Source organism: Carlito syrichta, unplaced genomic scaffold (assembly GCF_000164805.1).
Source record: "Carlito syrichta isolate Samal-C Ts95f unplaced genomic scaffold, Tarsius_syrichta-2.0.1 Scaffold316182, whole genome shotgun sequence".
Taxonomy (NCBI): Eukaryota; Metazoa; Chordata; class Mammalia; order Primates; family Tarsiidae; genus Carlito; species Carlito syrichta.
The window spans coordinates 553,062-578,827 of NW_007260278.1; the positions used below are offsets into that span (position 1 = coordinate 553,062).

The following is a 25,766-nucleotide window of genomic DNA, read 5'->3' on the forward strand; positions in this document are numbered from 1 at the left end:
GCAGTATTCCATTGTGTATATGTATCACATTTTCTTTATCCAGTCAAGTTTCATTGGATAACATGGTTGGTTCCATATTTTTGCTATTGTGCATAGAGCTGCAACAAACGTACGTGTGCAGGTATCTTTTTTGTAAAACGATTTGAGTTCCTCTGGGTTTATTCCCAAATTGCTGAGTCATATGGAAGGTCAATCTCAAGTTCTTTCAGAAATCGCCGCACTGTCTTCCAAAGAGGTTGTACTAGTCTGCATTCCCATCAGCAATGTAGAAGTATTCCTTTTTCTCCACACCCTCGGTTAGCATTAGGTATGTAAGTGGTCATTGTACAGGGGAAGTTTGGGCCTCCCTTTGGTTCTCATATCACCTGGTTTGGGATCAACTACGCGTATTGATATTATATGCCACCCCCACTCCCTCCCTCCCCTGGCAGTGTCCCACTACTGCCAATCTCTTTCATGTATTATTATGATAAATGTTCAGGTTTCACTTATGAGTGAAAACATGTGGTACTCACTTCTTTGTTTCTGCAATAGATCACCGAGTATGATAGACTCTAAATTCATCCAAGTTGCTGCAAACTCCATAATTTTGTCCTTCTTTATGACTGTGTAATATTCCACCATGTACATGTACCACATTTTGTCCGGTTCATTTTTGATGGGCAGCATGGTTGGTTCCATGTTTTTGCTGTTGTGAATAGTGCTGCAATAAACAGACATGTATAGGTGTCTTTTTTTGTAGAATGATTTGAGTTCCTCTGGGTATATTCCCAAAAGGGGGATTGCTGGCTCATATGAAAGGTCAATTTCTAGTTCTTTTAGAAATCGCCACACTGTCTTCCAAAGAGATTGCACTTGTTTGCATTCCCAAAAGCAGTGTAGAAGTGCTCCTTTTTCTCCACATCCTCGCCAGCATCTGTTGTTATTTGTTTTATTAATGATGGCCACTCTTACTGGGGTTGGGTGGTATCTCAATGTGGTTTTGATTTGCATTTCTCTGATGATGAGTGAGGCTGAGCATTTTTTTCATTTCAAGCAGTCTGTTGGCTGCTTATATATCTTCTTCTGAGCAGTGTCTAGTCATGTCTTTTACCCACTTTTTAAAGGGACTGGATAAAACTATTTATTAATACACTGATATTTGGAGAAAATTCTGGTGATTGATTTGAGTATAGCAAATTTTGAATAAAAATGTAATCAATTACTAAATTTCTATAACTCTAGGTATAATAGATATTAGTATATTAGACATTAGGTACAAGTATCTGTGAATTTGACATGTTTTATTAAATTAAATGTTAGTGATATGTAGAAAATCTTAAAATAGATTTTAATTCTATAGTATTTGATTTTATCTAAAGCAGTATCTGTAATGACTTCAGAAAAATTTGCAAGACTGAGGAAAAATGTCTTAAAAATAAAACAAAAGTCTATTTAGTAGCACATATTTCTTATATATGAATAATGAAAAGGTTTGATGAAATAACCCAAATGTACCCTTCAAAGAACAAACAGAATGGTTTCACTTTATGCTATTTAAAGTAAAGGTGATATCACTGCGCTCTGAGGACTGATAGACATGTCAAGTATTTCTAAGTTAAATATTAATTAAATAGAATAAAATAATATTATTTTCAGCAACACAAATGGAGCTGGAGGTCATCACCCTAAGTGAACTGATTCAGAAATAAAAAAAAACCAAAAAAATAACCACTGTGTGTTCTCACTTATATTTGGGAGTTAATGACCACCAAAATGGAAATAATAGACAATGGGAACACCAAAAAAAGGGAAAGCTAGAGGTGGGTTCAGAAATTATTTACTGAATATAGTGTTTACTACCTGGGGATAGGTCACCTGAGACTCATGCCTCACCACTATCCTTGTAACAATATATCCTTGTAACAAACATGCATGGGTATTCCCTGAATCTCTTAATCTGAAATAAAAGTGGAAAAAAAATAAAAGAAATTTCTTCCAAAAAATAAATCAAATAATTTTATATTAAATGATTTAGTCCCCATTCCTTCAATTGATCCAACATTTTTAAGGTACTTTCCAAAACTCTGGGGGCACAAGGGTGAGTGCACAAAGTCTCTATACTAGAAACGCAAACATTTCAGTGTGGGACAGTTGGAACATATTGTTTCATAGATTGAATGATAACCCTGAGAGCAATGAAAGGTGCTAAAGAAGCACACAGGAGACCGTTTTCTAATCTCTTGCTGCAGGGAGGGTTTTCTACACATGATGACTGGGCTAAATCTTTAAGTGTAAGAGCTAGGACAAGAAAGTCGAGAGATGCATTCCATTCTGGAGGAGCAACACAAAAAAGTGCAGGCATTTAGGGAATACAAAAGTTTGATATTATTTGAGCACAATTTCAGTGGAAGTGAGTGGTTCATGATGATGCCAGAGAGACGATCAGTGGTCAGGTTGTAGAGGCCTTTGTCTGCCAGGTTAACACGATCTAACTTTATCCTAATAGGTGATGAGACAATAAAAATATTAGGAAGGATAATGATAAGGTCAAGCTTTCATGCTGCATAGATCACTCTGACTGCAGTGCAGAAAATAAATTTAGTGGGGTCAGGTCTGGGGAGATGGAAACATGTTAGAAGGTTTTTGTAATTGTCTATGACAGTGGTTCTCAAAGTGTGGTTGCTGATTCGTAGCAGCAGAATCATCTGGGAACTCATTGGAAATGCAAATTCTTGAGCCTACCCCAGATCTACCAAGTCAGAAACTCTGGAGGGGGGAAATCAGCTATCTGTGTTTTGATGAAGTCCTTCTGATGATTATACTGTCTGCTAAAGTGAGAAACAAAGTCTGTGAAAAAGACGCTGAGGATTAAAACAGGGCATACAAGTGAAAAAAGAAAGAGACAGTGTGAGAAACATTTAGAAGTTAAAATTGATAGTATTTGGTTGTGAATTAAATGAAGGGAGAATTTATTGGTGAAAAGTGGTCTAACCTGAAGTATTATTGCTGGATTAATATAGGTGATGGCTTTTGTAGAACTGGCTTGACTGAAGATTTGCGAACAGTATATAATAAATCACATAATTTAAGCCATTTAGAAAATCAAATCTGTACCACCATATTGCACAGTTTCCGAGAATATGTAAGTGGCATGCTCTGCAGCACAATTCAAATTCAGGAAACTGTTTATACTGAAGACAATGAGAATGGTACAATGAGAATGGAGTCAATCAATGTAGAGTCCCTGGACAAAATGAGGCATCAAGGAGTCAGAGATCTCCAGAGATCTCCTAGAGGCTAAGGTGAAGGTTTCATGAAAGACACTGCATGAGATAACAGGAAGAATAAAGGTGGTTGCAAGATAATTAATTCAGGATTAAATAATTCTGGCATAGTATAGTTCTGGGTAATCATGATAATATTATAAGAAATGGTGGAATTTAGAGTCTTAAGATCCAAATAGAACCCCATATCAAATTATGTTACCTCAAGGTAATCCTCATATTGCTTTTGCAGGTGAGAGAAGGAATTAAAAGGAAAACAGAAAACACAGTCTGAGTGATAAGTCCTAATACTGCAGTGGAGCACCCCAGACTCTAATTGTTGGGAAGTCTGAAGTGGCAGATTCAAACTATTTCTCATCTTGTCCTCTCTCTGTAGTCATTAAATAAATCTATTTTATTTTTCTGTGTAGTATATTTTGAGGAAATGACTTCTTTCCCAGGCTTACTGTCACGAGTTAGCACAGCTTTTATCCACTTAAATCTAAAATGGTAGTGCCAGCCTCATAATTACAATTACCACTCTTCAATCTTTCACATGCCATTGCCTGCCATTTGAGACCCATCAGAAATGGAATCTTACTTACATTTTCAACTTACTCATTATACCTAGAATTGATTAAAAACTTGAGAGTCATCCCAGGGAGGAGTGGGTTATACATCCTATTTCACCGAATCCTTAAAACAAATCTCAAGACAAATAACAATATCATCCCTTTTTTATAGATGAGCGATTAAGTCTTAAAGAAGAGATAGGAGATGTAATTTATTCAAGTAAGGTCAGATCCAGAGTTAACACATTACTCCAGGATCTGTTTCCTTATTTACTATTTCCCCTGCTTCACTATCTATGCCCCTCTGGCCCCACCTTTCTGCTCACTTTGTAGATAGTCCATGCCATCCAATCAAACATGCTCTTTTCCTCTAAAACACCCTAAACACCTGAATCCCCTAGCAAACCTGAATCACCTGGAAAAAAAATTCCTAGATCACCTGAATGGATTTTTAAACAGATGGCTTTTACCCTAGGAGTTTTTGAATCTGTGTCTGATAGTAAAGTCTTAGAATTGACATTTTTAGTAAATTCTTAGGTAGTATTGATATTACTAGTCCAGAGACCACATTTTGAGAGTCATTGTCCTATATTGAATTCTACTTCCTTTAAAGATTAGTTCAAATTGTATGTCTTTCATTGCATATTTCTAATATCACCACAACCTTCAGTAACCATCTTTGTCTCTAGTCTCATATCTATCATTTTTAATATTCATTTGACTCATATTTTGTTAGTTTTCTCTATTTCCATATCTATTTTTATAAAATCTTTATTTCTCTTTGTCTATCTCTCTATCTTGTATTCATATGTAGTGTGTTGAATATTTAATGCCTTGTATATTATCTTCAAATTCCCATGGCAAAAGTTTGATACTGAGTACTCAGACATTTGATGTTGTCTACCTAGACAAAGAGATTTAAATTTTTTTTTGAAATTTTTTTTTACCAATTTTATTTTAAAACAGATTTAAATTTTTCTTTCCCTTTCAACTGTACCATACAGAATTTCACTTGACAGAATTTATCACCCAAGGTTTTTTCTATTTGTTGCTATATTTGGAGTTGCATTGGAGGATTTATTTTTCTCTTTGATTTTTTATAGGTAGGAAGTGTTGTACAGTTCCACTGCAAAAAAGGACACCTTCTCCAAGGGTCTACAACACGCACTTGCCTTCCTGATCTTACATGGAGTGGAATTCAGCCTGAATGCATACGTAAGTATTGTGGGAAAGAAATAATACCATCATGGGTAAGAATTTAGATGTGTTTTTTTATTACAAGTGTAAAAATAAGGTTATATCTATACAACAGATGTATCAAAATGATTTTTAGATTATAAGCCATATTTCATGTATGTAATTTTATTGTTATATTATAAACCCATGTCCACTGAGAAGCACTTTCTCTAAAAAAAGTCAGAAGGCACGAGGCATACTTTCTTCTTATTGTTAAGCTTTTAGTTCAGTTTGGCCATCTAGTAATTTTAGGTGATGATTGGTTTTTAGTATTATAGATCTGCATCTATCAACCTGAAGTACTCTGAGATAAAGAAGTCTCCAATCTAATGACTTTCAATTTTTAACTATCACTTGTGCAAATATAAATATTCTCTAAGAATCTGAGGAGAACTGGAAACATCTATGAAAGGAAATATTCATGGACAACTCGACCAAAAGTTTGAAAACTGTTTTAGAATTTTCTGGAGTCTCTAAATGTTCACTAATTCTAATTTGAGATCACTTGCTGTACAGATCAAATAAGAACAAAGCCAAAGGTCACTAAACATATATCCAATTGTTTGTATTTCTGACATACAGTTAGACGTAAATTTCTGGTCAGTGGCTTGTCTTTTCTTTTGCTGCAGTTGCCTGTTTTCAGTTCTGATTCTCTTGGAGGAAAAAAAATAAATAACTAAAAATTAAGCTGGAATAGAAGCACTCATCAGTATGATATCTAGCGTTTAGAATTTACTTAAGCTCTTATGAATTTACTGTATTCCTGTTAAGAACAACACACATGATCCTAGTGTCCCTGTGAGCCATCAGTTTACCTGGAGGTAGCAGAACACTCCTGTTATATTTCTGATTGGCTCATATTTAAATATGAAAAAAAATTCCTTAAAGGAGAATTCTTCAGACTGTTTAATGTAAAACAGCTGTATGGTCTATAACTTGGTATTTCTTAGTAAACTATGGTTCTTTGATGACTACATTTAGGATATGAAAATTTAAATAAATCCATTACTGCTGCAAGACATCTTAAAATCTCTAAAATGTACACAATTAGGGGCTTAAGAAGGCAGTGGAGATAGAATATTTGTATTTAATATTCTCTATACTTCCTCTATGAAGATTATATTTCACTAACTAAATAAAAGTCATTTGACACAATGTTTACCATATAGAGTAAAAAATGTAGCTATTATATATAGTTTTATGAACCTCCAATGGGAAACAAATGAAAAATATTGTTTTCCAAACAAATTTGTTCACAGAGCAATTATTTCAGAGACTGCAATTAAGTAAATATGCAATGAGCAAATGACAAAAAAATGTTGTCTGCTTGGGGGGGAAAATTCCTTGTAGCATTTATTTCTGACTGAGAATGGAATGTTCTTTAAAAGACACAAAGCAGGTGAACTAGGTGTAATGTAATCAAGGTAGAGAATTCATAGTGGAAGGAAACATGGAGAAAAGGAGACAGAAGTTTAGATAAATAAACAATATTTTAAATATGGACCCAAATATAGCAAGAAAATTTTATATGTAAAAATTATTAAAATATACTTTTACTGGGAAGTGGTAATGTCAGGTAGATATAATAAGTCATGGTTGTATTTAACCATAGAAAATAAACTTTTGTGTAAAATAATATAATAAATTTTAAATATCATAAGATAATATTTCCTAAGCTGGTATGGAAAACCTGAGCCTGACAAACTGGAAAAGACATTTTACTGCAGGACTTTATAGACTCTTAAAAATGCTCATGTTCATTGTGACTCTAAAATGGTCTTATAGTATACACTTATGAGTTTAATTATCCACATTAAGTCTCTTTTTTTTCCCTCTCATTTTATCTGTTAACATCTACTGGTATTCCACAGACGATTAGGAAATGCTGATGTTTGAAATCAATATGTATATTTACATGGATACATTTTCTTTGGTTCATTAGAATAATTACTTAAAGGCATATTTATATGAAGATATTAAAGTATGTCTAAAGTATATTGTGATGCCTGTCTCAAAATTTTCTTCACATGTCTATAGAAAATTAACATTGTTTTCTTTTCTTAATATAGCCCACAGCTGTAAACAGCCAGAAACTCCTGCTCATGCCAATGTAGTAGGAATGGATCTTCCATCCCATGGGTACACCTTGATTTATACCTGTCAGCCTGGCTTCTTCTTGGCAGGTGGAACGGAACATAGAGTGTGTAGATCTGATAACACCTGGACTGGAAAGGTTCCCGTTTGTGAAGGCAAGTTTTCTCTATAGAATTGTTTAACACAAGACATTGTACTACTTAGGTTTTCTTTGGATCAAAAAACCAAATCTGAACTCAGATTAGCTTAGGAACAAGGGAAATTTGTTGGACAACTCCACAAGTAGGAGTAATATAGACACTTCTGGATTTCTGGATTCAGAGGTATAAGAATACCGATCAGAGCTTTTTATAGCTTCTTTTCCATTCTGATTTTTCTTCTTGACTTTATTCTTCTTTAAGCTCTCTCTTCAAGGTAGCTGTATTATTTTTCTAGGGGTTTTATAACAAAGTACCACAAACTGGGTGACTTAACACAATGGAAATGTCTTCTTCCACACTCTTGAAGGTAAGAGGTTCAAAGTCAGGGTGTCAGCAGGACCATGCACCCTTTAAGCTGCAGGAAAGAATCATCCCTTGCCTCTTTCTAGCTTCTGGCATCTTCTGACAATCCTGGACATTCCTTGGCTCATAACTTCACTCCAGTTTCAGCCTCCATAATCACTTGGCCTTCTTTCCTGTGTATCTCTGAGTGTCCCTTCCTTTTCTTATGAGGGCATTTGTCATTATATTTAGGGCCACCTCTAAATTAAAAATTACTTTTATCTTAAGATTTCCAGTTAATTATATCGACCAAGACCCTATTTCTTAACAGGGTCATATTCTGAGGTTCTAGGTGAACATTAATTTTTGTAATATTCAACTCAGAATAGAGCAAATTGCTACTAGCATTTCCGAGTTTATAGTCTTCTGCCAGAGTGATTCTAATAGAAAGAGCCGTTCCTGATGTTTGTTCAGGAAGGTACTAAACAGGCCTTGGATTGTCACAATTTTGAACTGATCCCATCTTCAAGTCCATTACTCAGTTAGGGTGATAGGGTACTTTAACCAGATCTATGTGAAGTGTCAATCCCTTTTGCTGCTTCTTCAAGAAAATTCCCATCTGGAAAAGATGTAGTGAGTTTACTAGAGAAAAAAGGGTTTATGTTTCCAGAAGAAGAAACAAAGGAAGTTTTCCTAAAGTTCTTGATAAGGCCATCATTAACTCCTTTTTCTTATAGCTGAATATTTTGTTAAGGCCTTCTTTTTTTATATATACTATATGCAGCAATTCATATGTGAAAATTTCTTTTTCTTGAAATATGTTCACTTTTTTAGCCAGAACATTACTCATATTTTTATAAAAGACATTTTATGATAGTAATCCCTATTGTATGAGATCTTATTATTTTATTATTTTGCTTGTCATTTCTGTCTTCCTTCCCCTATCCTCAGGTCTGCCCCTCCTCTACTAGAAAATAGTCTCATAACAACAGATTTTACTCAAAATTTTTCCAACTGTTATTTTAACATCTAGATCAGTGCCTTGCATGTGAAAAGTGATCAATAAATATTTGTTGAAGGAATATTTTAAACCCTTCTAATTCTAGATATCTATTCTCCATTCCCTTTATATGCTTATTCTTTGTACTCATGATTTTCTGAAGTCTCAGTATTTAACCATCTCTTCCTTTCATCTTATATTCTCTCCTAGGTGATTTCATTTAAGCCAATGACTTTAACAACCTCCTCTATGTATATTACCTAAAATTTACTATTTCGAGCTCATTTATTTTATTTTTGCTTCAGACATATATTCAATTGCTTACTTGATTTGATATCTCTACTTGAGTTCCTCAAAGATATTTCAAAACTTAAATCATAAATTTCCTTTCCCCATACAGTTTTCATCTGGTATTCCCTAGCTCAGTGATACTGCCATCATATAGTTATACAAGAAATCTATTAACCTTAGATATCTCCTTTCCCTCTAAACCCACCGCAATTTCAATAGCTTTTTCATCTGTCCCCTTTTCTGGTTTATCATCACCACCATGGTAATCTAACCCAGGATTATTTCTACCGGGACAACTGCAGCAGCCTGTCAACTTCTCTGTCCCTATCAGTACTTGTTCCTTTCCAAATTTATCTCTATTTTGCAGCCAGAGTGATGTTCACCCAAATCACTTCCTTTTATAGCCTTTACATCACATTGTTCTTGGGGTACATGGCCTACAAAACACTTCATGTCATAGTTCCTACAACATACCAGTTTCTTCTAGAAACCTGTATGCTTTCTTTGGTTTTGGACTGTCTTCGGTTTGGCTTAAAACTTCAAAGGTCTCACCTTTGGGTCCATTCTATTTCTGGACTAAGATAACCATTAAGTTATCTTAACAAATTTTGATTCTTAAATGTGAATTCTGCCCAAATAATTTTTGCCTTTTGTCAATAGGACAAAAGACCCTCAACTTCCATGTTGAAAGCAATTATTTCCATGTTAGCTTATACCTCTAAAATAAGAAATAGTATCCAAAGATGATAAGGCAATGCAAAAGTTCCCCTTGTGCCATTGCACTATAATGGGAGTAGTTACTGAAGTTGTTAGCTATACAACAGGAGTGTTGAATAGGTGTCTGAGATGTTGTGATGAACAGGATATTATAGAGAAAATTATGGGATATGCCAGAGAATAAAATTGACAGCACATCGCATTGTGTCTGTGTATGTCTCTGTGTATATGTTATTAGTTACATAAACTTTTGTAAACATTTTTATTTCTTTTCATAGCTGGTTCCAAAATATTGGTGAAAGATCCTAGACCTGCATTAGGAACACCCAGTCCAAAGCTAAGTGGTTAGTAATTTCATTTGTTTTTCTAGAAAATATTATTTCAAAAAGTGGTCCACTATTATCTTGGCACAGTGACTATTTATAAAAAGTGTTTCAGTATAGAAAAACTATGAATTTGACTATCTTGAATTTGATAAGTTATATTGTAAGATGTTGAGTTTAAAACGGTGTAATACTATGACATGTCAATATTCAAAACATATTGTCCACAGTCCTCTGTGCTAAAAATATTGTTGATGTTTCTCTCTGTAAAATTAAGTAATACATAATTCTAAGCAAATTTCAAAACAAATTTAATCTTCTTACCTGATATCTGACTGTGATGCAACTACAATTTATGAAATGGATAATTAAAAAAATTCTGTATGTTTAGAAATTCAGAGCAAAATTAATACTAACTAATAATTCATGAATTAAAGAAGACATTAAAGTGAAAAAATATAATACTATAGTTTCATTATATTGTAAAATCTAAATATTGAAACTTAAATATTGTAAGAAAAAGAAAGTGTGAGGGACGTGTACTGCTTTAAATCTTTCCATCAGAGAAGGAAAAAAGTCTCAGAATCAATGACTTTTGTTCCTGTTAAGAAGATATAAAGAATGTAACAGACTAAACGAGAACAGAAATTAATGTAATAAAAAAACAAAGAAAGAAACCAAAATCCCCAAATACAATAGCAGAATCTGAACAAAGTCAAAGATAGTTCTTTGAAAAAAAAAAAAAAAGGTAAAAAATCTCTGGCAGAAATAACTTAACAAAGGAAATGTGAACATAACTACATAGAGAGCAGATTAAGTAATTAGACATGTATGAAGAGACAATTATCAATAACTATCTATATTTTTAAAATATTTAAACAGATAAGATCAGGCACATTCGTGGTGGTATGACCTGGAGCAGACCACTACCCAATCACCTTAATGACCTTCCCCCATTAAAGGGAGTGATTAAAAGGACTCAACCATGAACAACCAGCTGCCATTGCCTTGCTAAGCTATGGTGTGGCCACGTGCTCTTTGAACTATGACCAGACCATGTTTCCTAGCTTTGGAACCCCTCTCCTATCTTGGAGAGATGAATATCCTCTCTGTCTCTTTTTCTAATTTAGTTTTTAAATAAACTATATTTTTTAATCTAAAAAATTTAAACAAGATGGACAAATGACTAGAAAAGTTTATCTTACTAGAACTGACTAACAAAAGAAAACTTGAATAATTCTAGAACAAATAAAATACTGGTTAAAATTATTTCCATAAAGAAAACAAGACCCTTATGGCTCTACAATGAGTTTTGTCATATTTTAAAGGAACAGAGCAGATCATCCAAGTTTTATAAAACTTTTCTAGACAATAAAACTCATTCTATGGGCCCAACATAACTCTTAAACTCAGATACCAACAGTATAAAAGGAGAAATTTTCAGACCCATTTGATTTAGGATTTTAGATGAAAAATATCCTATTAAATCAAATCCAGCATTGTAGTAAAGGTAACACATCAGAACCAAACTAGATTCATTATAGATATGAAAGGATGTTATAGCATTAAATCATCCTTGAAACTAATATAAGACATTAAATAATTAATATAATTAATATAAGACATTAACTAATTTAAGACATTAAAATGTAAGAAAATATCATAACGGCAATAATTGAAAAAATTTGATAAAGTTCAACACCTATTTTTCATTTTTAAAAATTTCTTAAAAAATTAGAAAGGAAAAGATTTCCTTAACCTGAACAAAATTATTTATAAAAATTCTACAGCAAACGCCATCTTAAATGATAAATTAGTAAGAACATTTCATTTAAAATCAGGATTGTGAACAGTGATTTGCTTACTGCAGAATGACAAGAGTTAAAGTTGGTGATTGTATCTAAATAAGGAACATGATAATCTACTTGACAAATCATGAATTTAAATTCAAACATGTTTTGAAAGAAAGTACCATGGCCATTATTGTCTTCTTCCTTTCTGTAGAGGTCTCCTCTCATCAGTGTTGGTTAGATGACATTTTTAGAGTTTACAAAGGACTGCTAAATACATAATCATATTTAAATCTCAAAATAGGCTTTACAATAAGAAGAAGTATGGTCATTCCCATTGTACTGGGATTGTAAGTGATCAACAAGTGTCCATCTCTCCTATCCTATGATGAGTTACATTTCCCAGCTGTATGGAGAAGGGTGGAAGTTGGAGCCTGCAGAGAGATGCCTGCCATAGTCAACTCTTTGTATTCCTCCATACTCTGTGCTCAGTTGATGTCTTCTTGTTGGTAGCTTGCCATCTGTCATTATGGAAATATTTCTACCTTAGAAATCAGCAAATGCTACAAGTTAGCTTATTTTTCTCCCAAGAACCGGTTTTTAAACATTTGCTACCACATCAATGATAAATCCTGATGCAACTTTGTTGCTGTTGCTACGTATTTCTTTCCATTACCAATGTCTTCTGTGACTATGGTTCTCTTTTATCTGTCTCCGAATCAACACTCCTTAATTCCCCTAATCACCATGGATACAAAATAATTAGATATAGTAGGTTTCATTAAAGGCAAAGAATAATCACAGTACAGGCCAGGTGACATGAACACTCAGAGACAACGCACTTACTGAGCACATACTATTTGCCAGGCACTGCCCTTAGAACATCATTCTCCCCTTCTCCTTCTCTAACCTTGGCAACTAAGCACCTATTACCTAATAATCCTGACATTTCTAATGTAGGGCAATTTAGCTTGCCACCTCCACTGCCAGGTGTGTTCTGGATACATTTTTGTTAGACAAAAACATTCCTAAGGGACTTACCAAGTCAAGGACTTTTTTTTTTTTTAAGTTGGAGTCTCACTCAGTCGCCCAGACTGGAGTGCAGTGGCCGCTCCCGGCCACCGCAGCCTCGACCTGCTGGGCTCCGGCGATCCTTCCGCCTCAGCCTTCCGAGTAGCCGGAATTACAGGCATGCGCTACCACGCCCGGCTGATTTTTTGATTTATTGTAGAGATGAGGTCTCGCCTGCCCAGGCGGGTCTCGAACCCGCGGGCTCAGGCAATCCACTCACCTCAGCCTCCCAAAGGCGCGGGATTACAGGCTGAGATACCGATCCCGGCTTCATTTAATCTTTTTAACAACTCTGTGCTAATCCCACATTAATCATGAGGAAATTCAAGTTTAGAAAGTTAAGTCATCTAAATGACACAGTTTGTAAGTAGTAAAGGAGGAACTTAAATATAAGCAGCCTAACTCCAGTGCCCATATTTTTAACCTTTCTGCATTCTCACTTATGAATTATGGAAATAAAAATTTCTGTTATTACTGAAATATTCAGTAAAAACTCAACTTTGAGGATATTTGATGTTGTTCCTTTACAGCAGTTTTGTGTCATTGGTTTAATAGAATTCAGGGAATGCACAATTTATGATCCCAGTTTCTAAGATCTTGCTAGTAAAACGCATGATATATGCAGAGATCAGGTGACAAGTTATTAATAACTTGTTGGAGAAAAAAATAACTTTCTCCTAAATCCACTTCATTCATTCACTCACCCAAGTATGCATGGCTCCCTTGAATAGCTGATTTCTAGGGACATCCTTTACCTGTGAGGTATAGGGTTCATGGAAACTTCTCTCAGCTACTTCCCAGGAGCTTGTAGACTTTTTCATAACTGGTTTATGTAACCATAAATTACATAAGTTATATAATTCAACTAAGTCTTAGTATTAACTAAAATAGTGTCTATTTTAAGATACATCTAAAAATAATATTTAGAAACTTTTTGATTCTACCACATTTTATCTTTCATTCACAAGAGTTAGGCAATTCTAGTAATAATTTCTAAACAAACCCGTAAAGTTCAAAGCTGTCAGTATGGTGGTCCTGCTTTTTGGGAGCATCTTTTATTGGGCAGCTGAACTCAGTATTCTATAAGAAGCACTTCCTGTCCACAGTCTTTGAGGATTATCCTGCAAAGTGGCATTTTAACTCTGTGCTCTTCCACCAGTTAATCTATTCCCACTGCTAGGGGAAAAAACAGGCCCCTTAGGACTTGTGCAAACACAGCCATGGCTCTGTAAAATCATTTTATGATTTCATAAAATCATTTCCTTCAAAAGAAAAATATGGTTATAAAAGACCAAATGTAGGTGTTTATAATTACTTGGGTTCAAAATACAAGCCTCATGTATTTAGTTGGTGTTGTCTGTTTCTCTCTTATTGGTGACATATGGACAAATCCATGGACAAATAATTTTTATTTACTTCTAAAAATTGAAGTAGTTGCAGGAGGAATTCATTTTACAAAACACATTCAACTTTGTGTATTTTGCAGTATAGCATTATTCAATAAACTAATATCCATCAATGCACTATTTAATGTTTATATTTATGGGAAAAAAATTAATGTGTGGTTTATTTAACCTATTCACAGTTCCTGATGATGTGTTTGCCCAAAATTATATATGGAAAGGCTCTTATAATTTCAAAGGAAGAAAACAACCCATGACCTTGACAGTCACTAGTTTCAATGCTTCTACTGGGAGAGTTAATGCAACACTGAGTAACAGCAACATGGAACTGCTCCTGTCAGGTATCACTTTAAAAGCAGTCACCAAAAAATAATACCTTTGTGCCTTTATTTCTATCATGATTTTGTCATTTTTATTAATGATTTTTATGCTATGAAATATTTGTTTTGATACATTTGTTCTTTATGACATTCATATCCCTCAGAATTAGGCTTTTCTGGGTTTTGAATTGATGAATGAATATTACTGTATAAATATAAAACTCTGTAGATTTTAAAATATGTTCCTTCAATATTTTTTTTGTAACTAGAATTAGATGTCATGTATTAAAATAAAACTTTTAATTTAGTAGAAATACAACTAAATCTTTCTTTATCCTCATAAAACCAAAGAGACTGAGTCAGTAATTTCTAAACTATTCTGTGGCCACAAAATCATTTCTTCAAATGACAATGTTTAGGTGGACAAGATTTTAAAAAGTAGAACTACCTTAGTTTAAATTAGTGTAAGGGAACCTGACCTGTTCAAACTCCTCAGGTGTCTGCTTCCTCTGTGTAGTATTCACATTTCTCATTATTTTTGATAGCTCTGATTTTCTTACATTCTGACACTTTCTCCAATGGTACCTCCCCAGACAGTGATCCCAGTGACCGACCTAAAGGAGCCTTCATATTACAAATGTAGTCAGACACTCTTGGTTTTAGGCAACCTTACCCTGTTTCATTATCCTCTGTTCATTTTTTGAAATATATTCTACTCTGTTTATCATATTATTTATTATTTGTCTATTCTCTAACAATATAAGCTCAAATAAGGAATCTGTTTGCCTTCTAATTCATAACTCTTCTCTCAGAAGCTAGCAAAACATCTGAAACAAAATACACCTCAATAAATACTGTTGCATGAAAGAATCTAATGATAATTGCTCTCCTTTTTAAAAATGAAGTACTGTGATATTTGATACTGCAAATATAAAATATACATTGTAGAATTCTTGCCCCTCTGTATATATGATATAATTAATAATAATGAAATAATTTATGGTATAAAAAATGGAAAATGAAATTATGTTCATTAATTTTATACATTTTTGAAGAAACCTTAGCATCATTTTGTATTACTGAATAATTCAGCATTAAACCCCAAGTAAATTTACTAGAATTTGATACGTATTATATTTTGGAAAAATATATACAATTGCATGTTATTAATTAAAAGAAGCTTTAGGTGAATGAGAAAAATGAATTTAAATTATAACTTCTGCTTAATTTTACTTTGAAAATTTCTATAAGCTAGCCCAAAATAAATGTATACTTATTCTAATCTAGGAAAACCTCGAGGTATTTCTACAAATATAGAATAACAAACTTATAGTTAATTTGCTTTTACTTACCGTCTCCATTAAACCACTTATAGCAATTTTTCAGCAATATTATTTTTGATTACTTTTTTATTTTTGTGACTATTATTATATTTCATTGATTGTAATTTACTTTCTGTCAAGATCTGTGTTTCATAATCTTTGTATTCTGAGCTTGTTATGGTGTCTTATAACACAGGTGAACAATTAAATAAATAGAGTCAAATTTCAGCCAATAATTTTTTTATTAGAGCCTGTTTTCTACTATTCCCATAAACATATTTATACTCTAGCTTGTTGCTATTCTTAGAATACTCACTGTTTAAAAAAATATATATATAGTATATATTTTTGCTTCTTTCCTTTACCTCCTCAAACTAAACATCCTGCTTTATTGTCAAGATCCAGCTCAAATTATTTTTTTGAATTGGTGTTTCCCGATCACTCCTGTGTGAAATGATCCCTCTGTCTTCTGACCTTTTACTTATCACATTCTCTCATGTATTTTAGTTATCTGTTTACCTTGCTTATATCCCCTACTTCACTGGAAATTTTATTATTTATTTATTTTGGATTTTGGGAGTACAAGTGCATATTTGTTATCTAGGTGTAGTGTGTACTGGTGGATATTGGGTTCTAGTTACTCAAAAAGTGAACATTGTACCCAATAAGCGGTTTGTCAACCCTCATTCACCCTCACCTGTCTGGTTTTGGAGTTTCCAGTGTCTATTATTTTCATTAAGGAAAATATCAGGAATATTAGCGTTTGATTTTTGTACTTGAAGATTTTAGAAACTGACTGAAGGAAGAAATTATTTTGTTTGCAGTATCATGGAATGATATTATTAAGACGATTAGTCCTGAATTTTAACAGCATGGGTAATTTAAACCCCACAATTAAGATTCAAGATGAAGATTTCAGATGACAGAGAGATCAATGTACATTGCAGGATTTGTGAAAGCATTATGGGTGAAGCCATCCTTGACTCGAGCCTTGTTTTATCTATTTTTTCCTGTTACATATCTAACAAGATATATTTAAGGAATTATAGATAATAAAATGAAGCATAAACTACTCATGAAACTATTTAGGCTAAAGTGTCCTTGCATTTTACAGGAGTATACAAAAGCCAGGAAGCTCGCCTAATGTTACATATATATCTTATCAAAGTACCAGTTCATGCTTCTGTGAGGAAAATGAAGGAAGAAAATTGGGTCATGGATGGATTTGTGAGTACATTTCTTTACAACCTGCCGCAGATTTTAATGACAAACTTGTAACTTGTGCAGAAAAAGGGAATTTTCTAAATTTGACTAATCATGCACATACACGCATATATTAATATGTATAAATACTTAGTACTCTAAAGTAGCAAGCCTAGGATTATTGAATTCTGGTGTGCTTTGTAGTGCGTGTGTGTGTGTGTAGTGTGTAGGTCTGCATATAGTTTTTCATTTGTTTCATGAAAATTATTGTTGACAGTCAGTACTACAATAAATAAATCTGGATAAAATGTAATTCAGTGTTTGTCTAGAACCACTATGTAAGGCATATGCAACGTATTTACAAAATGCATCAGAAAATTAAATATGCCCGTTAAACTGAAGCATCAGTTTATTTAGATTAGTTTATAAGGCCTGTGAAAAGGAACTTATGGGACCTGCCTTCTGTGAGGAGATAGTTACTGTGGCTTATCATGGAGTCACTGTCCTGTTGAGTCACTTATGTAAATGGAGCTTCTAAATTGACAGTTGGAAGCAACAGTCGCTAAGAGTGTTTCCTGAAGAATAAACAAGAGAGATCAGACCATATCCTCCCAAGTACCAAGCCTTCCTTGATAAGGAAGACAATGCAAGAGAAGATACTGTCATAGCGCATAGTGAAAGAAGTAACTGTCATAGGTCATAGCTTCAGTAACTCTGGTTCCTGTGGGAAAAAAAATCCATCCTGTTTCTTCATTACAAGCAATTATGTGTGAAATTGAGAACTAACTCAAGTCTTCAGTGCACTTAGATTATTTGTATTATTTCATACAGGAAATAAATACATTGAATTGATTCATTAAAATATTAGAGTTTGAACTATTCTTGTAAGAAGAATTTCATTTTTTTTTATTAATCAATATTTTTTATCTTGGTATTGTGGGGTACAGTTAAGGGTTAGGTATACAAATATCGCTTCTCAGTCTTTTGGCTAAGATCAAGTGTAGAATTTCATTGTTTAAAATGGCCATGTCAGCCGGGCTCGGTGGCTCAGCCTGTAATCCCGCGCCTTTGGGTGGCTGAGGTGAGTGGATTGCCTGAGCCCGCGGGTTCGAGACCCGCCTGGGCAGGCGAGACCTCATCTCTACAATAAATCCAAAAATCAGCTGGGCGTGGTAGCGCGCGCCTATAATTCCGGCTACTTGGAAGGCTGAGGCGGAAGGATCGCCAGAGCCCAGCAGGTCGAGGCTGCGGTGGCCGGGAGCGGCCACTGCACTCCAGTCTGGGCGACAGAGTGAGACTCCAACTCCAAAAAAATAAATAAATAAATAAAATAAATAAATAAATAAAATGGCCATGTCTGGAGTGCGATGTCTTATCACAAGGCACAAATCACTTGTGAAATGTGAGACTTCCATAGGTGACTTGGTATGCTTTGCTTTTTTTGGGTGAAGATTCAATAATTTTTTTATCACCTTTATAATAACATTCATGATTTATTTAAGTAATTGCATTAGTTATCAGAAACTTCAGGGTGAATTCACATTACTAGTTATGGGAATTGCTGAAACGTATTTGTTCCTATCTTTCCTATGAGATCAAATGCCATTATGTATGCAAAGTATTTCTTAAATATGCATTTTTCTACAAATGCAAGTTGCATGTTGTAGTCACCATTTACAGAATTAGACACAGTCATGAAGTCTCAGGGTGAAACAATAAATACTTAGTTCTTTCTCATCTGTCAGACGTTGGCTATGGAAGCTCTACTTGTGGCTGTGGTGTCATGTTCAGGTCCACTTCACATCTCAGTGCCTTATTCTGGAATTGAGGCTGGAGGGCCATCAGCCACTTGGAGCACAACCTTCTCTTGTCAGAGGTCAGAAGTCAGAAGCTCGAGGAGGGTCAAGTGATTCTGAAGTAATTTTTGTGGTTCTGAAAGAGGCTCAAATACATCAGACTATGGCCTTTTTTTAGCAGTTCAATTTAGATATAATTCACATATCCTACAAATCACTCATTTAGGGTGTACAATTCAATGGTTTTTAGTAAATGTCCAGATATATGTAACCATCACCATAGTCACTTCTAGGATATTTTCATCACCTCCAAAAAAAATTCCAGAGCTTTTAACTACCATCTTGCCTCCACCCCTCATCCTCACCCCAGTCCTAAACAAGCACTAATCTGCTTTCTGTCTCTATTGATTTCCCTGTTTTGGACTTTCATATGAATGGAATCACATAAGATGTGGGCTTTTTGTGACTGACTTTTCACTTGGTACCAAGAGGAATATGCCTCTTAAAGTCAACTGACTTATTGTCAACCCCACCCACATTCATTGTCCAAAGAAAGTTGCTAGTCCAAGCCCAACACAATGAGATAGGGAGTATACGCTTCCCTTGAAGGGTGGGTAGAGTGGGCAGAAGAAAGGCACATTTGTGGAATAGTAATCTAATTTACAAAGGACAGTAATATTATATTTTAATTGCCCTTCTGCCTCACTCTGTTTCATGTCATTGCTTCTTTTTTGACAATAGGTGTCTTGGACTATATGAGATCTGTAGATCTATATCTTTATATTAATAATTCACTTAAAAATTATTTTATTTAAAATTGGAAAATTTACTTTTGATATTAATGATGGAAAATTTGCACAATGTGTTGTGTTTTGCACAGGAGGAATAGAATAAAATTTTTTTTTCATTTCAGAATAAAATGGGTATTTATTAAGACTGGGGAAATATAGCTATGGCCAGTATTCAGATTTATTCAAACTTTTAAATATTTTTAGGTTTCTGCTGAGCCTGATGGAGCTACTTATGTATTTCAAGGATTTATTCAAGGCAAAGATTACGGGCAATTTGGGCTACAAAGACTGGGTAATGTATTCATTTTGATTTTCATAAAGTTCCTTTATTACCCTAGACATCATAAGAAAAGACAGTGGATCATGTACATTAAGCACACTTACTACATTATGAATTCTTCATTGTCAAGACTATACATTGATACATTTGATACCCCTTTAAATAATGACATTCTTCAAAATAATGACATTCTTAAGATATTCTTTATGTACCAACTTTGTACAGTGTTTGATTTTTCATTTGATTTCTAATAAACATGACAAACTGTCTTGCACTTAAGTAAATAAAAAAAAGAAAAAGTGATACAGATAAAAAGAAAATATTAAACTGTAAATTATTTTATCGCATCTCATAAGGACTGTAATACTTCTCCCCAGTTTGAATATTGTTGCAATTTTCTTACTCCGTTGAAAATGCAGTGGGACTTTAAGAGATTCATAGAGTCTAGAAAGGGAAAATAACTTTAACAAATGAACCCCCTTTGAGATTGTTGTGATTTCACATGTGTGCATTTTCTGTGGTGGGAGGCATAGCGTTTTGGCATTCTTATTTCCAAGTCTTCTATATGTGTGCAAACCTTTAATGGCCTTGGTAGAAAGTGTTTATAAACATAGCTTTTGGTGTATAGTAATCCTCAGATATACTGCCTCCCAGTGTTACATCATGACATGGATACAGAAAGAATAGATTCAGGCTCTAAAAACTGCTACTTGACATTTATTATTTTTTAAATCACTATTTTGAACATAAATACACTTGAGTTACTGGAAAAATAAGGTATGAAATAAGGTATTAAGTTTTTTTAACTAGGACAAATGTGTGGTCTAGTTGAATACAACTGTTTAAGAATGGAAGAAATTAGTTGGTTCATAAAAGTAGAAATAAATTATGATAAAATAAATTTGATTTGGTATCTATCATTTCATTTTTATTTTGTAGGGTTGAATATGTCAGAAGGTTCAAATTCTTCAAATCAACCTCATGGTACAAATAGTAGTTCTGTGGCTATTGCTATTCTTGTGCCTTTTTTTGCACTTATATTTGCGGGATTTGGATTTTATCTTTATAAACAAAGGTAAGTTTAATGATATTTAACTACAAAATGTTTCCCAAATCTATGTTATTTCTACTGCTCTAATTCAAATCTTAATTTCCTTTTTTTTTTTGAGTTGTTGGAATCTGTATTTGCTAACTGTTGCCACAGTTGTTAAAAAACTTATCTCCCCTGCCCACCCCCGCAATACCACAGACACATAGCAAAATTTCTATGTGAAGTTGCACAAGCATTTAGCTTAACCAGTCTTCCTTTTGCCTGTCAACTTCTTAGTGTAGAACTAATTATACAAGTTATTTTTGCTTTATCCATAGTGAGACATTAGAGATAGAAAATTTAGGTTAATGTTTAAATTGGAGAGGTGATATCTGCTGCCAGATTTATTTAGAAAACTAGAAAGAAGCTTGTGTCCAAACCTCTTAGTCCATATGAAAATACTGACTGATTTTACCCAGGGAGACAGATGGTAAAATCCTCTAATCCTCTCATTCATCTTCTCATGCTTTTGATGATTATGCAATTAATATATTGGGGATATATCTAGTACATGGCTGTATATATTATTAGTAGATACTATTCATGCCATTCATTACAACATCCCCATGAAGTCTTTACTAAGCAATTATTCACTATTTGGGACAATCTGTTATCAAGAAAAAATATGTAGGTTACCAGATATTAAATGATTATTACCTGAATGCATTTTTTCCAAAACTGATGTTTTTATTTTGGGTCAGTATGGTAGATGTAAACATTATTTATTTACTATCATATGCATATTTAATGAATGTGAATTAGCAGCTGCTTGGGTCTTCCAATGTCAGATTTGATTAATAGATTAAAAAATCATGAAATTTATTCATAAAGCAAGCTCTGTCATTTTTTTATTGTGGTAAAATGTGTAACTAAAATTAAACCATTTAAGCCATTTTGCATTTTGTACATTCACAATGTCATGCAGCCATCACTGCTTTATAGTTCTAAGACATTTTCATCATCCAAAACCCCAGAAGGAAACTATGTATTCATTAAGCTGTCACTCCTCATTCCTTTCACCTAGCCTCAGACAGCCACAAATCTGCCTCTGTTTGCTTCTTCTGCATATTTCATAGACTAGAATTATACAATATGTGACATTTTGTGTCTGGCTTCTTAAAATTAGCAAAGCATTTTCATCCATGTTATAGCATGCATCAGGACTTCATTCCTTTATATGACTGAATAATATTCCATTGTATGGATATACCATGTTCCACTTTAATATATCCGTTCATCAGTTGATGGACATTGAGTTGTGTCTCTATTTTGACTATTGTGAGTAGTGCTGCTATACACATTTGTGTACAGGTTTTTGTTTGAACACTGATTTTCACTTTTTTAAAATATATGCCCAAGAATGAAATTGCTGGACTACATGGTAATTCTATGTTTAACTTGCTGAGTAACCGTCAAGCTGTTTTACATAGCAGCTGCACAATTTTGCATTTCTATCAGCTATCTGTGAGGGTTCTTTCTCTACATTCTCACCAACATTTGTTATTTTCTGATTTTTTGGTTTGTTTGCTTTGTATTTTATTATAGCCTTCATAGTGTATGTGAAGTTGTATTGTGGTTTTGTTTTCATAATTATGTGTATTGAGCATCTTTTTATGTGCTCATTGGCCATTTATCTGTCTTCTTTCTAGAAATGTCTGCTCAAGTGCTTTGAGCATTTTTAAATGGGGTTGTTTGTCTTGTTGAGTTGTGAGAGTTCTTTATATATTCTTGACTTTAGACCTTTTTTAGATATGTCTTTTGCAAATATTGTCTCCCTTTCTGTGTTGTATTTTTACTGTTTTGAGAGTGCTCTTTAATGCATGTAAGTTTCTTATTTGATAAAGTCTCATTTATCCGTTTGTTTTTCTTCCTTGTACTTTTAGTGCCATATCTAAGCAACCAACGCCAAATTCAGGGTCACAAAGATTTAACTGTATGTTTTTTTCCTAAGAGTTTTATAGATTGAGCTTTTATGTTTAGGACTTCGATTCATTTGACTTAATTTTTGTTCGTGGTGTGATTTTTTTTATCTTGATAATATTATTTTCCTTAAAGGTGTCGTAGAATATTAAGAAAAGGCAATTCTTTTATATCTTCATGATCCTTACTTAATTAGAAGGAAATTATGCTGCTTCTGGTTTTTATTGTAAACTTAGTTTGAAAAAAAATGATACAGTTGTTACAGTTCAAGACATTCCTAGTTAGAGCAAGTCATTAAGTTTCTTCTAATAAACCTAAGAAATTAAAAAAAAAAAAATTATTGCCATATAAACCACCCAAAAATTTTAAATAAGAAAAAATTCAGAAAATGCTTTAGGGATAGTAAAATAACATATAAAGGCAAATACAAATTACAATAAAATTAATAGTTTAAATTTTTGATGTTTGGAATAAAGAGCGAACTTGAGAAACAAATTTATTTTAAGATACTTTTTTAAAGGAATTACGTCCTAGAATCAGGTTTGGTCAAGTCTGCTTTTGTTCCATTACAAATGTCAACAAGCTATACATGAGATTTGGGAAAGAGAAACTGAATCAGTGTCAATCAGGGAGAAATAAAGAAATGAAACAGGACTTGAAGACCAGTAACCTACACCCACCAGCCTAGACTCCATGTGTTTTGTTAACTCAAGGCAAATGATTAATTATCAGCAACTCTTTGAATATATTTTGATGACTTGAATAACTTTATAGTTGTTTCTTTGAGTTTTAGAATTTGCATACTGCAGTGTATATCATATTAAAGATCAAGTTGAGTATTTGTGTTTTGGGGGGACTCCAAGAACCTTCCCAAGTTAGGCTTCAGCTTTACTTGTCTACTCCTCATGGAATCTTCTTCTGCTTATTAGTGCAGAACTGACTACTTCAGGTTTCAGATAAATTTTACCTCTCAAGAGATGCTTTTTAAAAATTACTTCTCTGTAAGTGGTCCCCACTTACTTCTTATAAGCAATCATTTTCCTTTTCATCGTAACAATTTTCATTACCTGCTGGTTTTAGTTGTTTTATTTATTTTTAATTTATTCTTGATTTTTATAACTACAATCTGGGTTACATGAGAGTAAAGACTGTATGCTTTTTAAAAAAATTATATACCCAGTGCCTAGAATCATGACTGGCACAAAATAGATGCTCAGTAAATATTTGATGAGTGAATAAATAGATAGTAATGAGATTTGAATTTATCAGGATCATCATTTATTTATATTATAACTCATAATAATTTATTATTTCATAAGAAAATGTATAATAATGGCCATCATGTTATTTATTCACATGTATTTGCTCATATTGTTGCTACATGTAAGTATGCATTATATGTAAATACTAAAACTCACTCAAGATTTAAAAGTAAATTGTTCAAGGTTGATTATTGAATTCAAGATTTCTAAGCTGATATTTTTAAGTTACATTATCCACTAACAATAATATCAAGTACATAATATTTGAGTTTTCGTCTGCCTTTTGTGAAGAAAATTAACACTTAACTAATCAATATATTCTCATCCACAGGACTGCACCCAAAACACAGTATACAGGATGCTCAGTTCATGAAAATAACAATGGCCAAGCAGCTTTCGAAAACCCCATGTATGACACCAACGCGAAGTCAGTGGAAGGAAAGGCAGTACGGTTTGATCCCAACTTGAACACGGTTTGCACAATGGTATAATGAGGCAACACTTTGCCTTCTTTGAAGCTTGGAAATCGACACACAAAACAGTGCACATTTAGTTCACTGCTAAACAAATTAAAGCACACTTTTCAGGACTTGCTGGGTCACCTTTTCCTGAGGAATGATAGAGAAGAGTGTTTTTTCATAAACTGGACCATAATTCTTCATGTTTACCATGAAGAGTTTTACAGAAATTTGGCTGCACTCTGAGAGTGCTTACTCACAGTTTATTTGCTTTTTTTAAAAAGGAGATTATTCTAAAACATAAACTTATTTGCATATATTGGAGGAGCATCCACTATCAGTATTTCTGTGCTTTATAAACTATATTAGAGGGACCGGGTTAAAAAAAAAAAAAGATATAGGGTAGAAAATAAGAGCTATACTTACAAGAGTCAATAGATCACTGACTTCTCTTTAACTGTCCTGAGCTACATCACGCCCATAAGTCTGTATTCACACCACTCTATCGGCTATTCATTCTTGTTCATTGAGGCATTGTTTTCCTTATTTAAGAATGAATCATTACTAAATGCTTATGAGCTAATTTATGCCACAGAAGAGATAAGGTTGCCCACTCTGATTTGACTCTTTCTGTTTTTTGTTTTTTGGTATCATATTGCTGTTCTTCTTTTGGACTGGTAGCCATAGTTTCTGCAAATAGTAAGCACTACCCTCCTTAATTTTCCATTATGAAGTAACCAGTGTTTAGCGAGCCATCGGGTAGTGTTCACCTCCTTGCTTCAACATTGTTCTGTAATCCAGAAACCATTTTGGCTGGCAAAAATTGTCTATAAGAATGATTATTTTTTGGTTATCTGAGACACCAAACTTACCATCCTTTACTTGCCAATATTTCTGAAAGACTGCATAAAACCTATTAATAATCCATTGTATTTAGTTTATAATGTATCTGCCTTTCCTTCTAGTTGGGCCTTGAAAATTTAACATTATTTTGACACTTAACTTTCTTCTAACAATGAATTAGAAATCTATTTTGGTCCAGCCCCTAAACCTAAAGACTGAAAAACAATATCTTTTCAAGTCAGTATACATTTGTTTCC

The 25,766-nt window shown here is 33.5% G+C and overlaps 1 protein-coding gene across 1 annotated transcript in view; it reads left to right on the forward strand.

The window, feature by feature from the left end:
• Window positions 1-25,495, forward strand: part of CSMD3 (CUB and Sushi multiple domains 3) — a 509,139-nt gene extending 483,644 nt beyond the window's left edge. Inside the window, exons 53-60 of the mRNA XM_021706867.1 lie at window positions 4,921-5,032; window positions 7,123-7,302; window positions 9,916-9,981; window positions 14,407-14,565; window positions 16,981-17,093; window positions 19,861-19,948; window positions 20,876-21,011; window positions 24,540-25,495. Of these exons, the coding sequence (XP_021562542.1) occupies window positions 4,921-5,032; window positions 7,123-7,302; window positions 9,916-9,981; window positions 14,407-14,565; window positions 16,981-17,093; window positions 19,861-19,948; window positions 20,876-21,011; window positions 24,540-24,699 (1,014 nt within the window). The 3' untranslated portion in view covers window positions 24,700-25,495. The remainder of the gene's footprint in view (window positions 1-4,920; window positions 5,033-7,122; window positions 7,303-9,915; window positions 9,982-14,406; window positions 14,566-16,980; window positions 17,094-19,860; window positions 19,949-20,875; window positions 21,012-24,539) is intronic.
• Window positions 25,496-25,766: the final 271 nt, after the last annotated feature.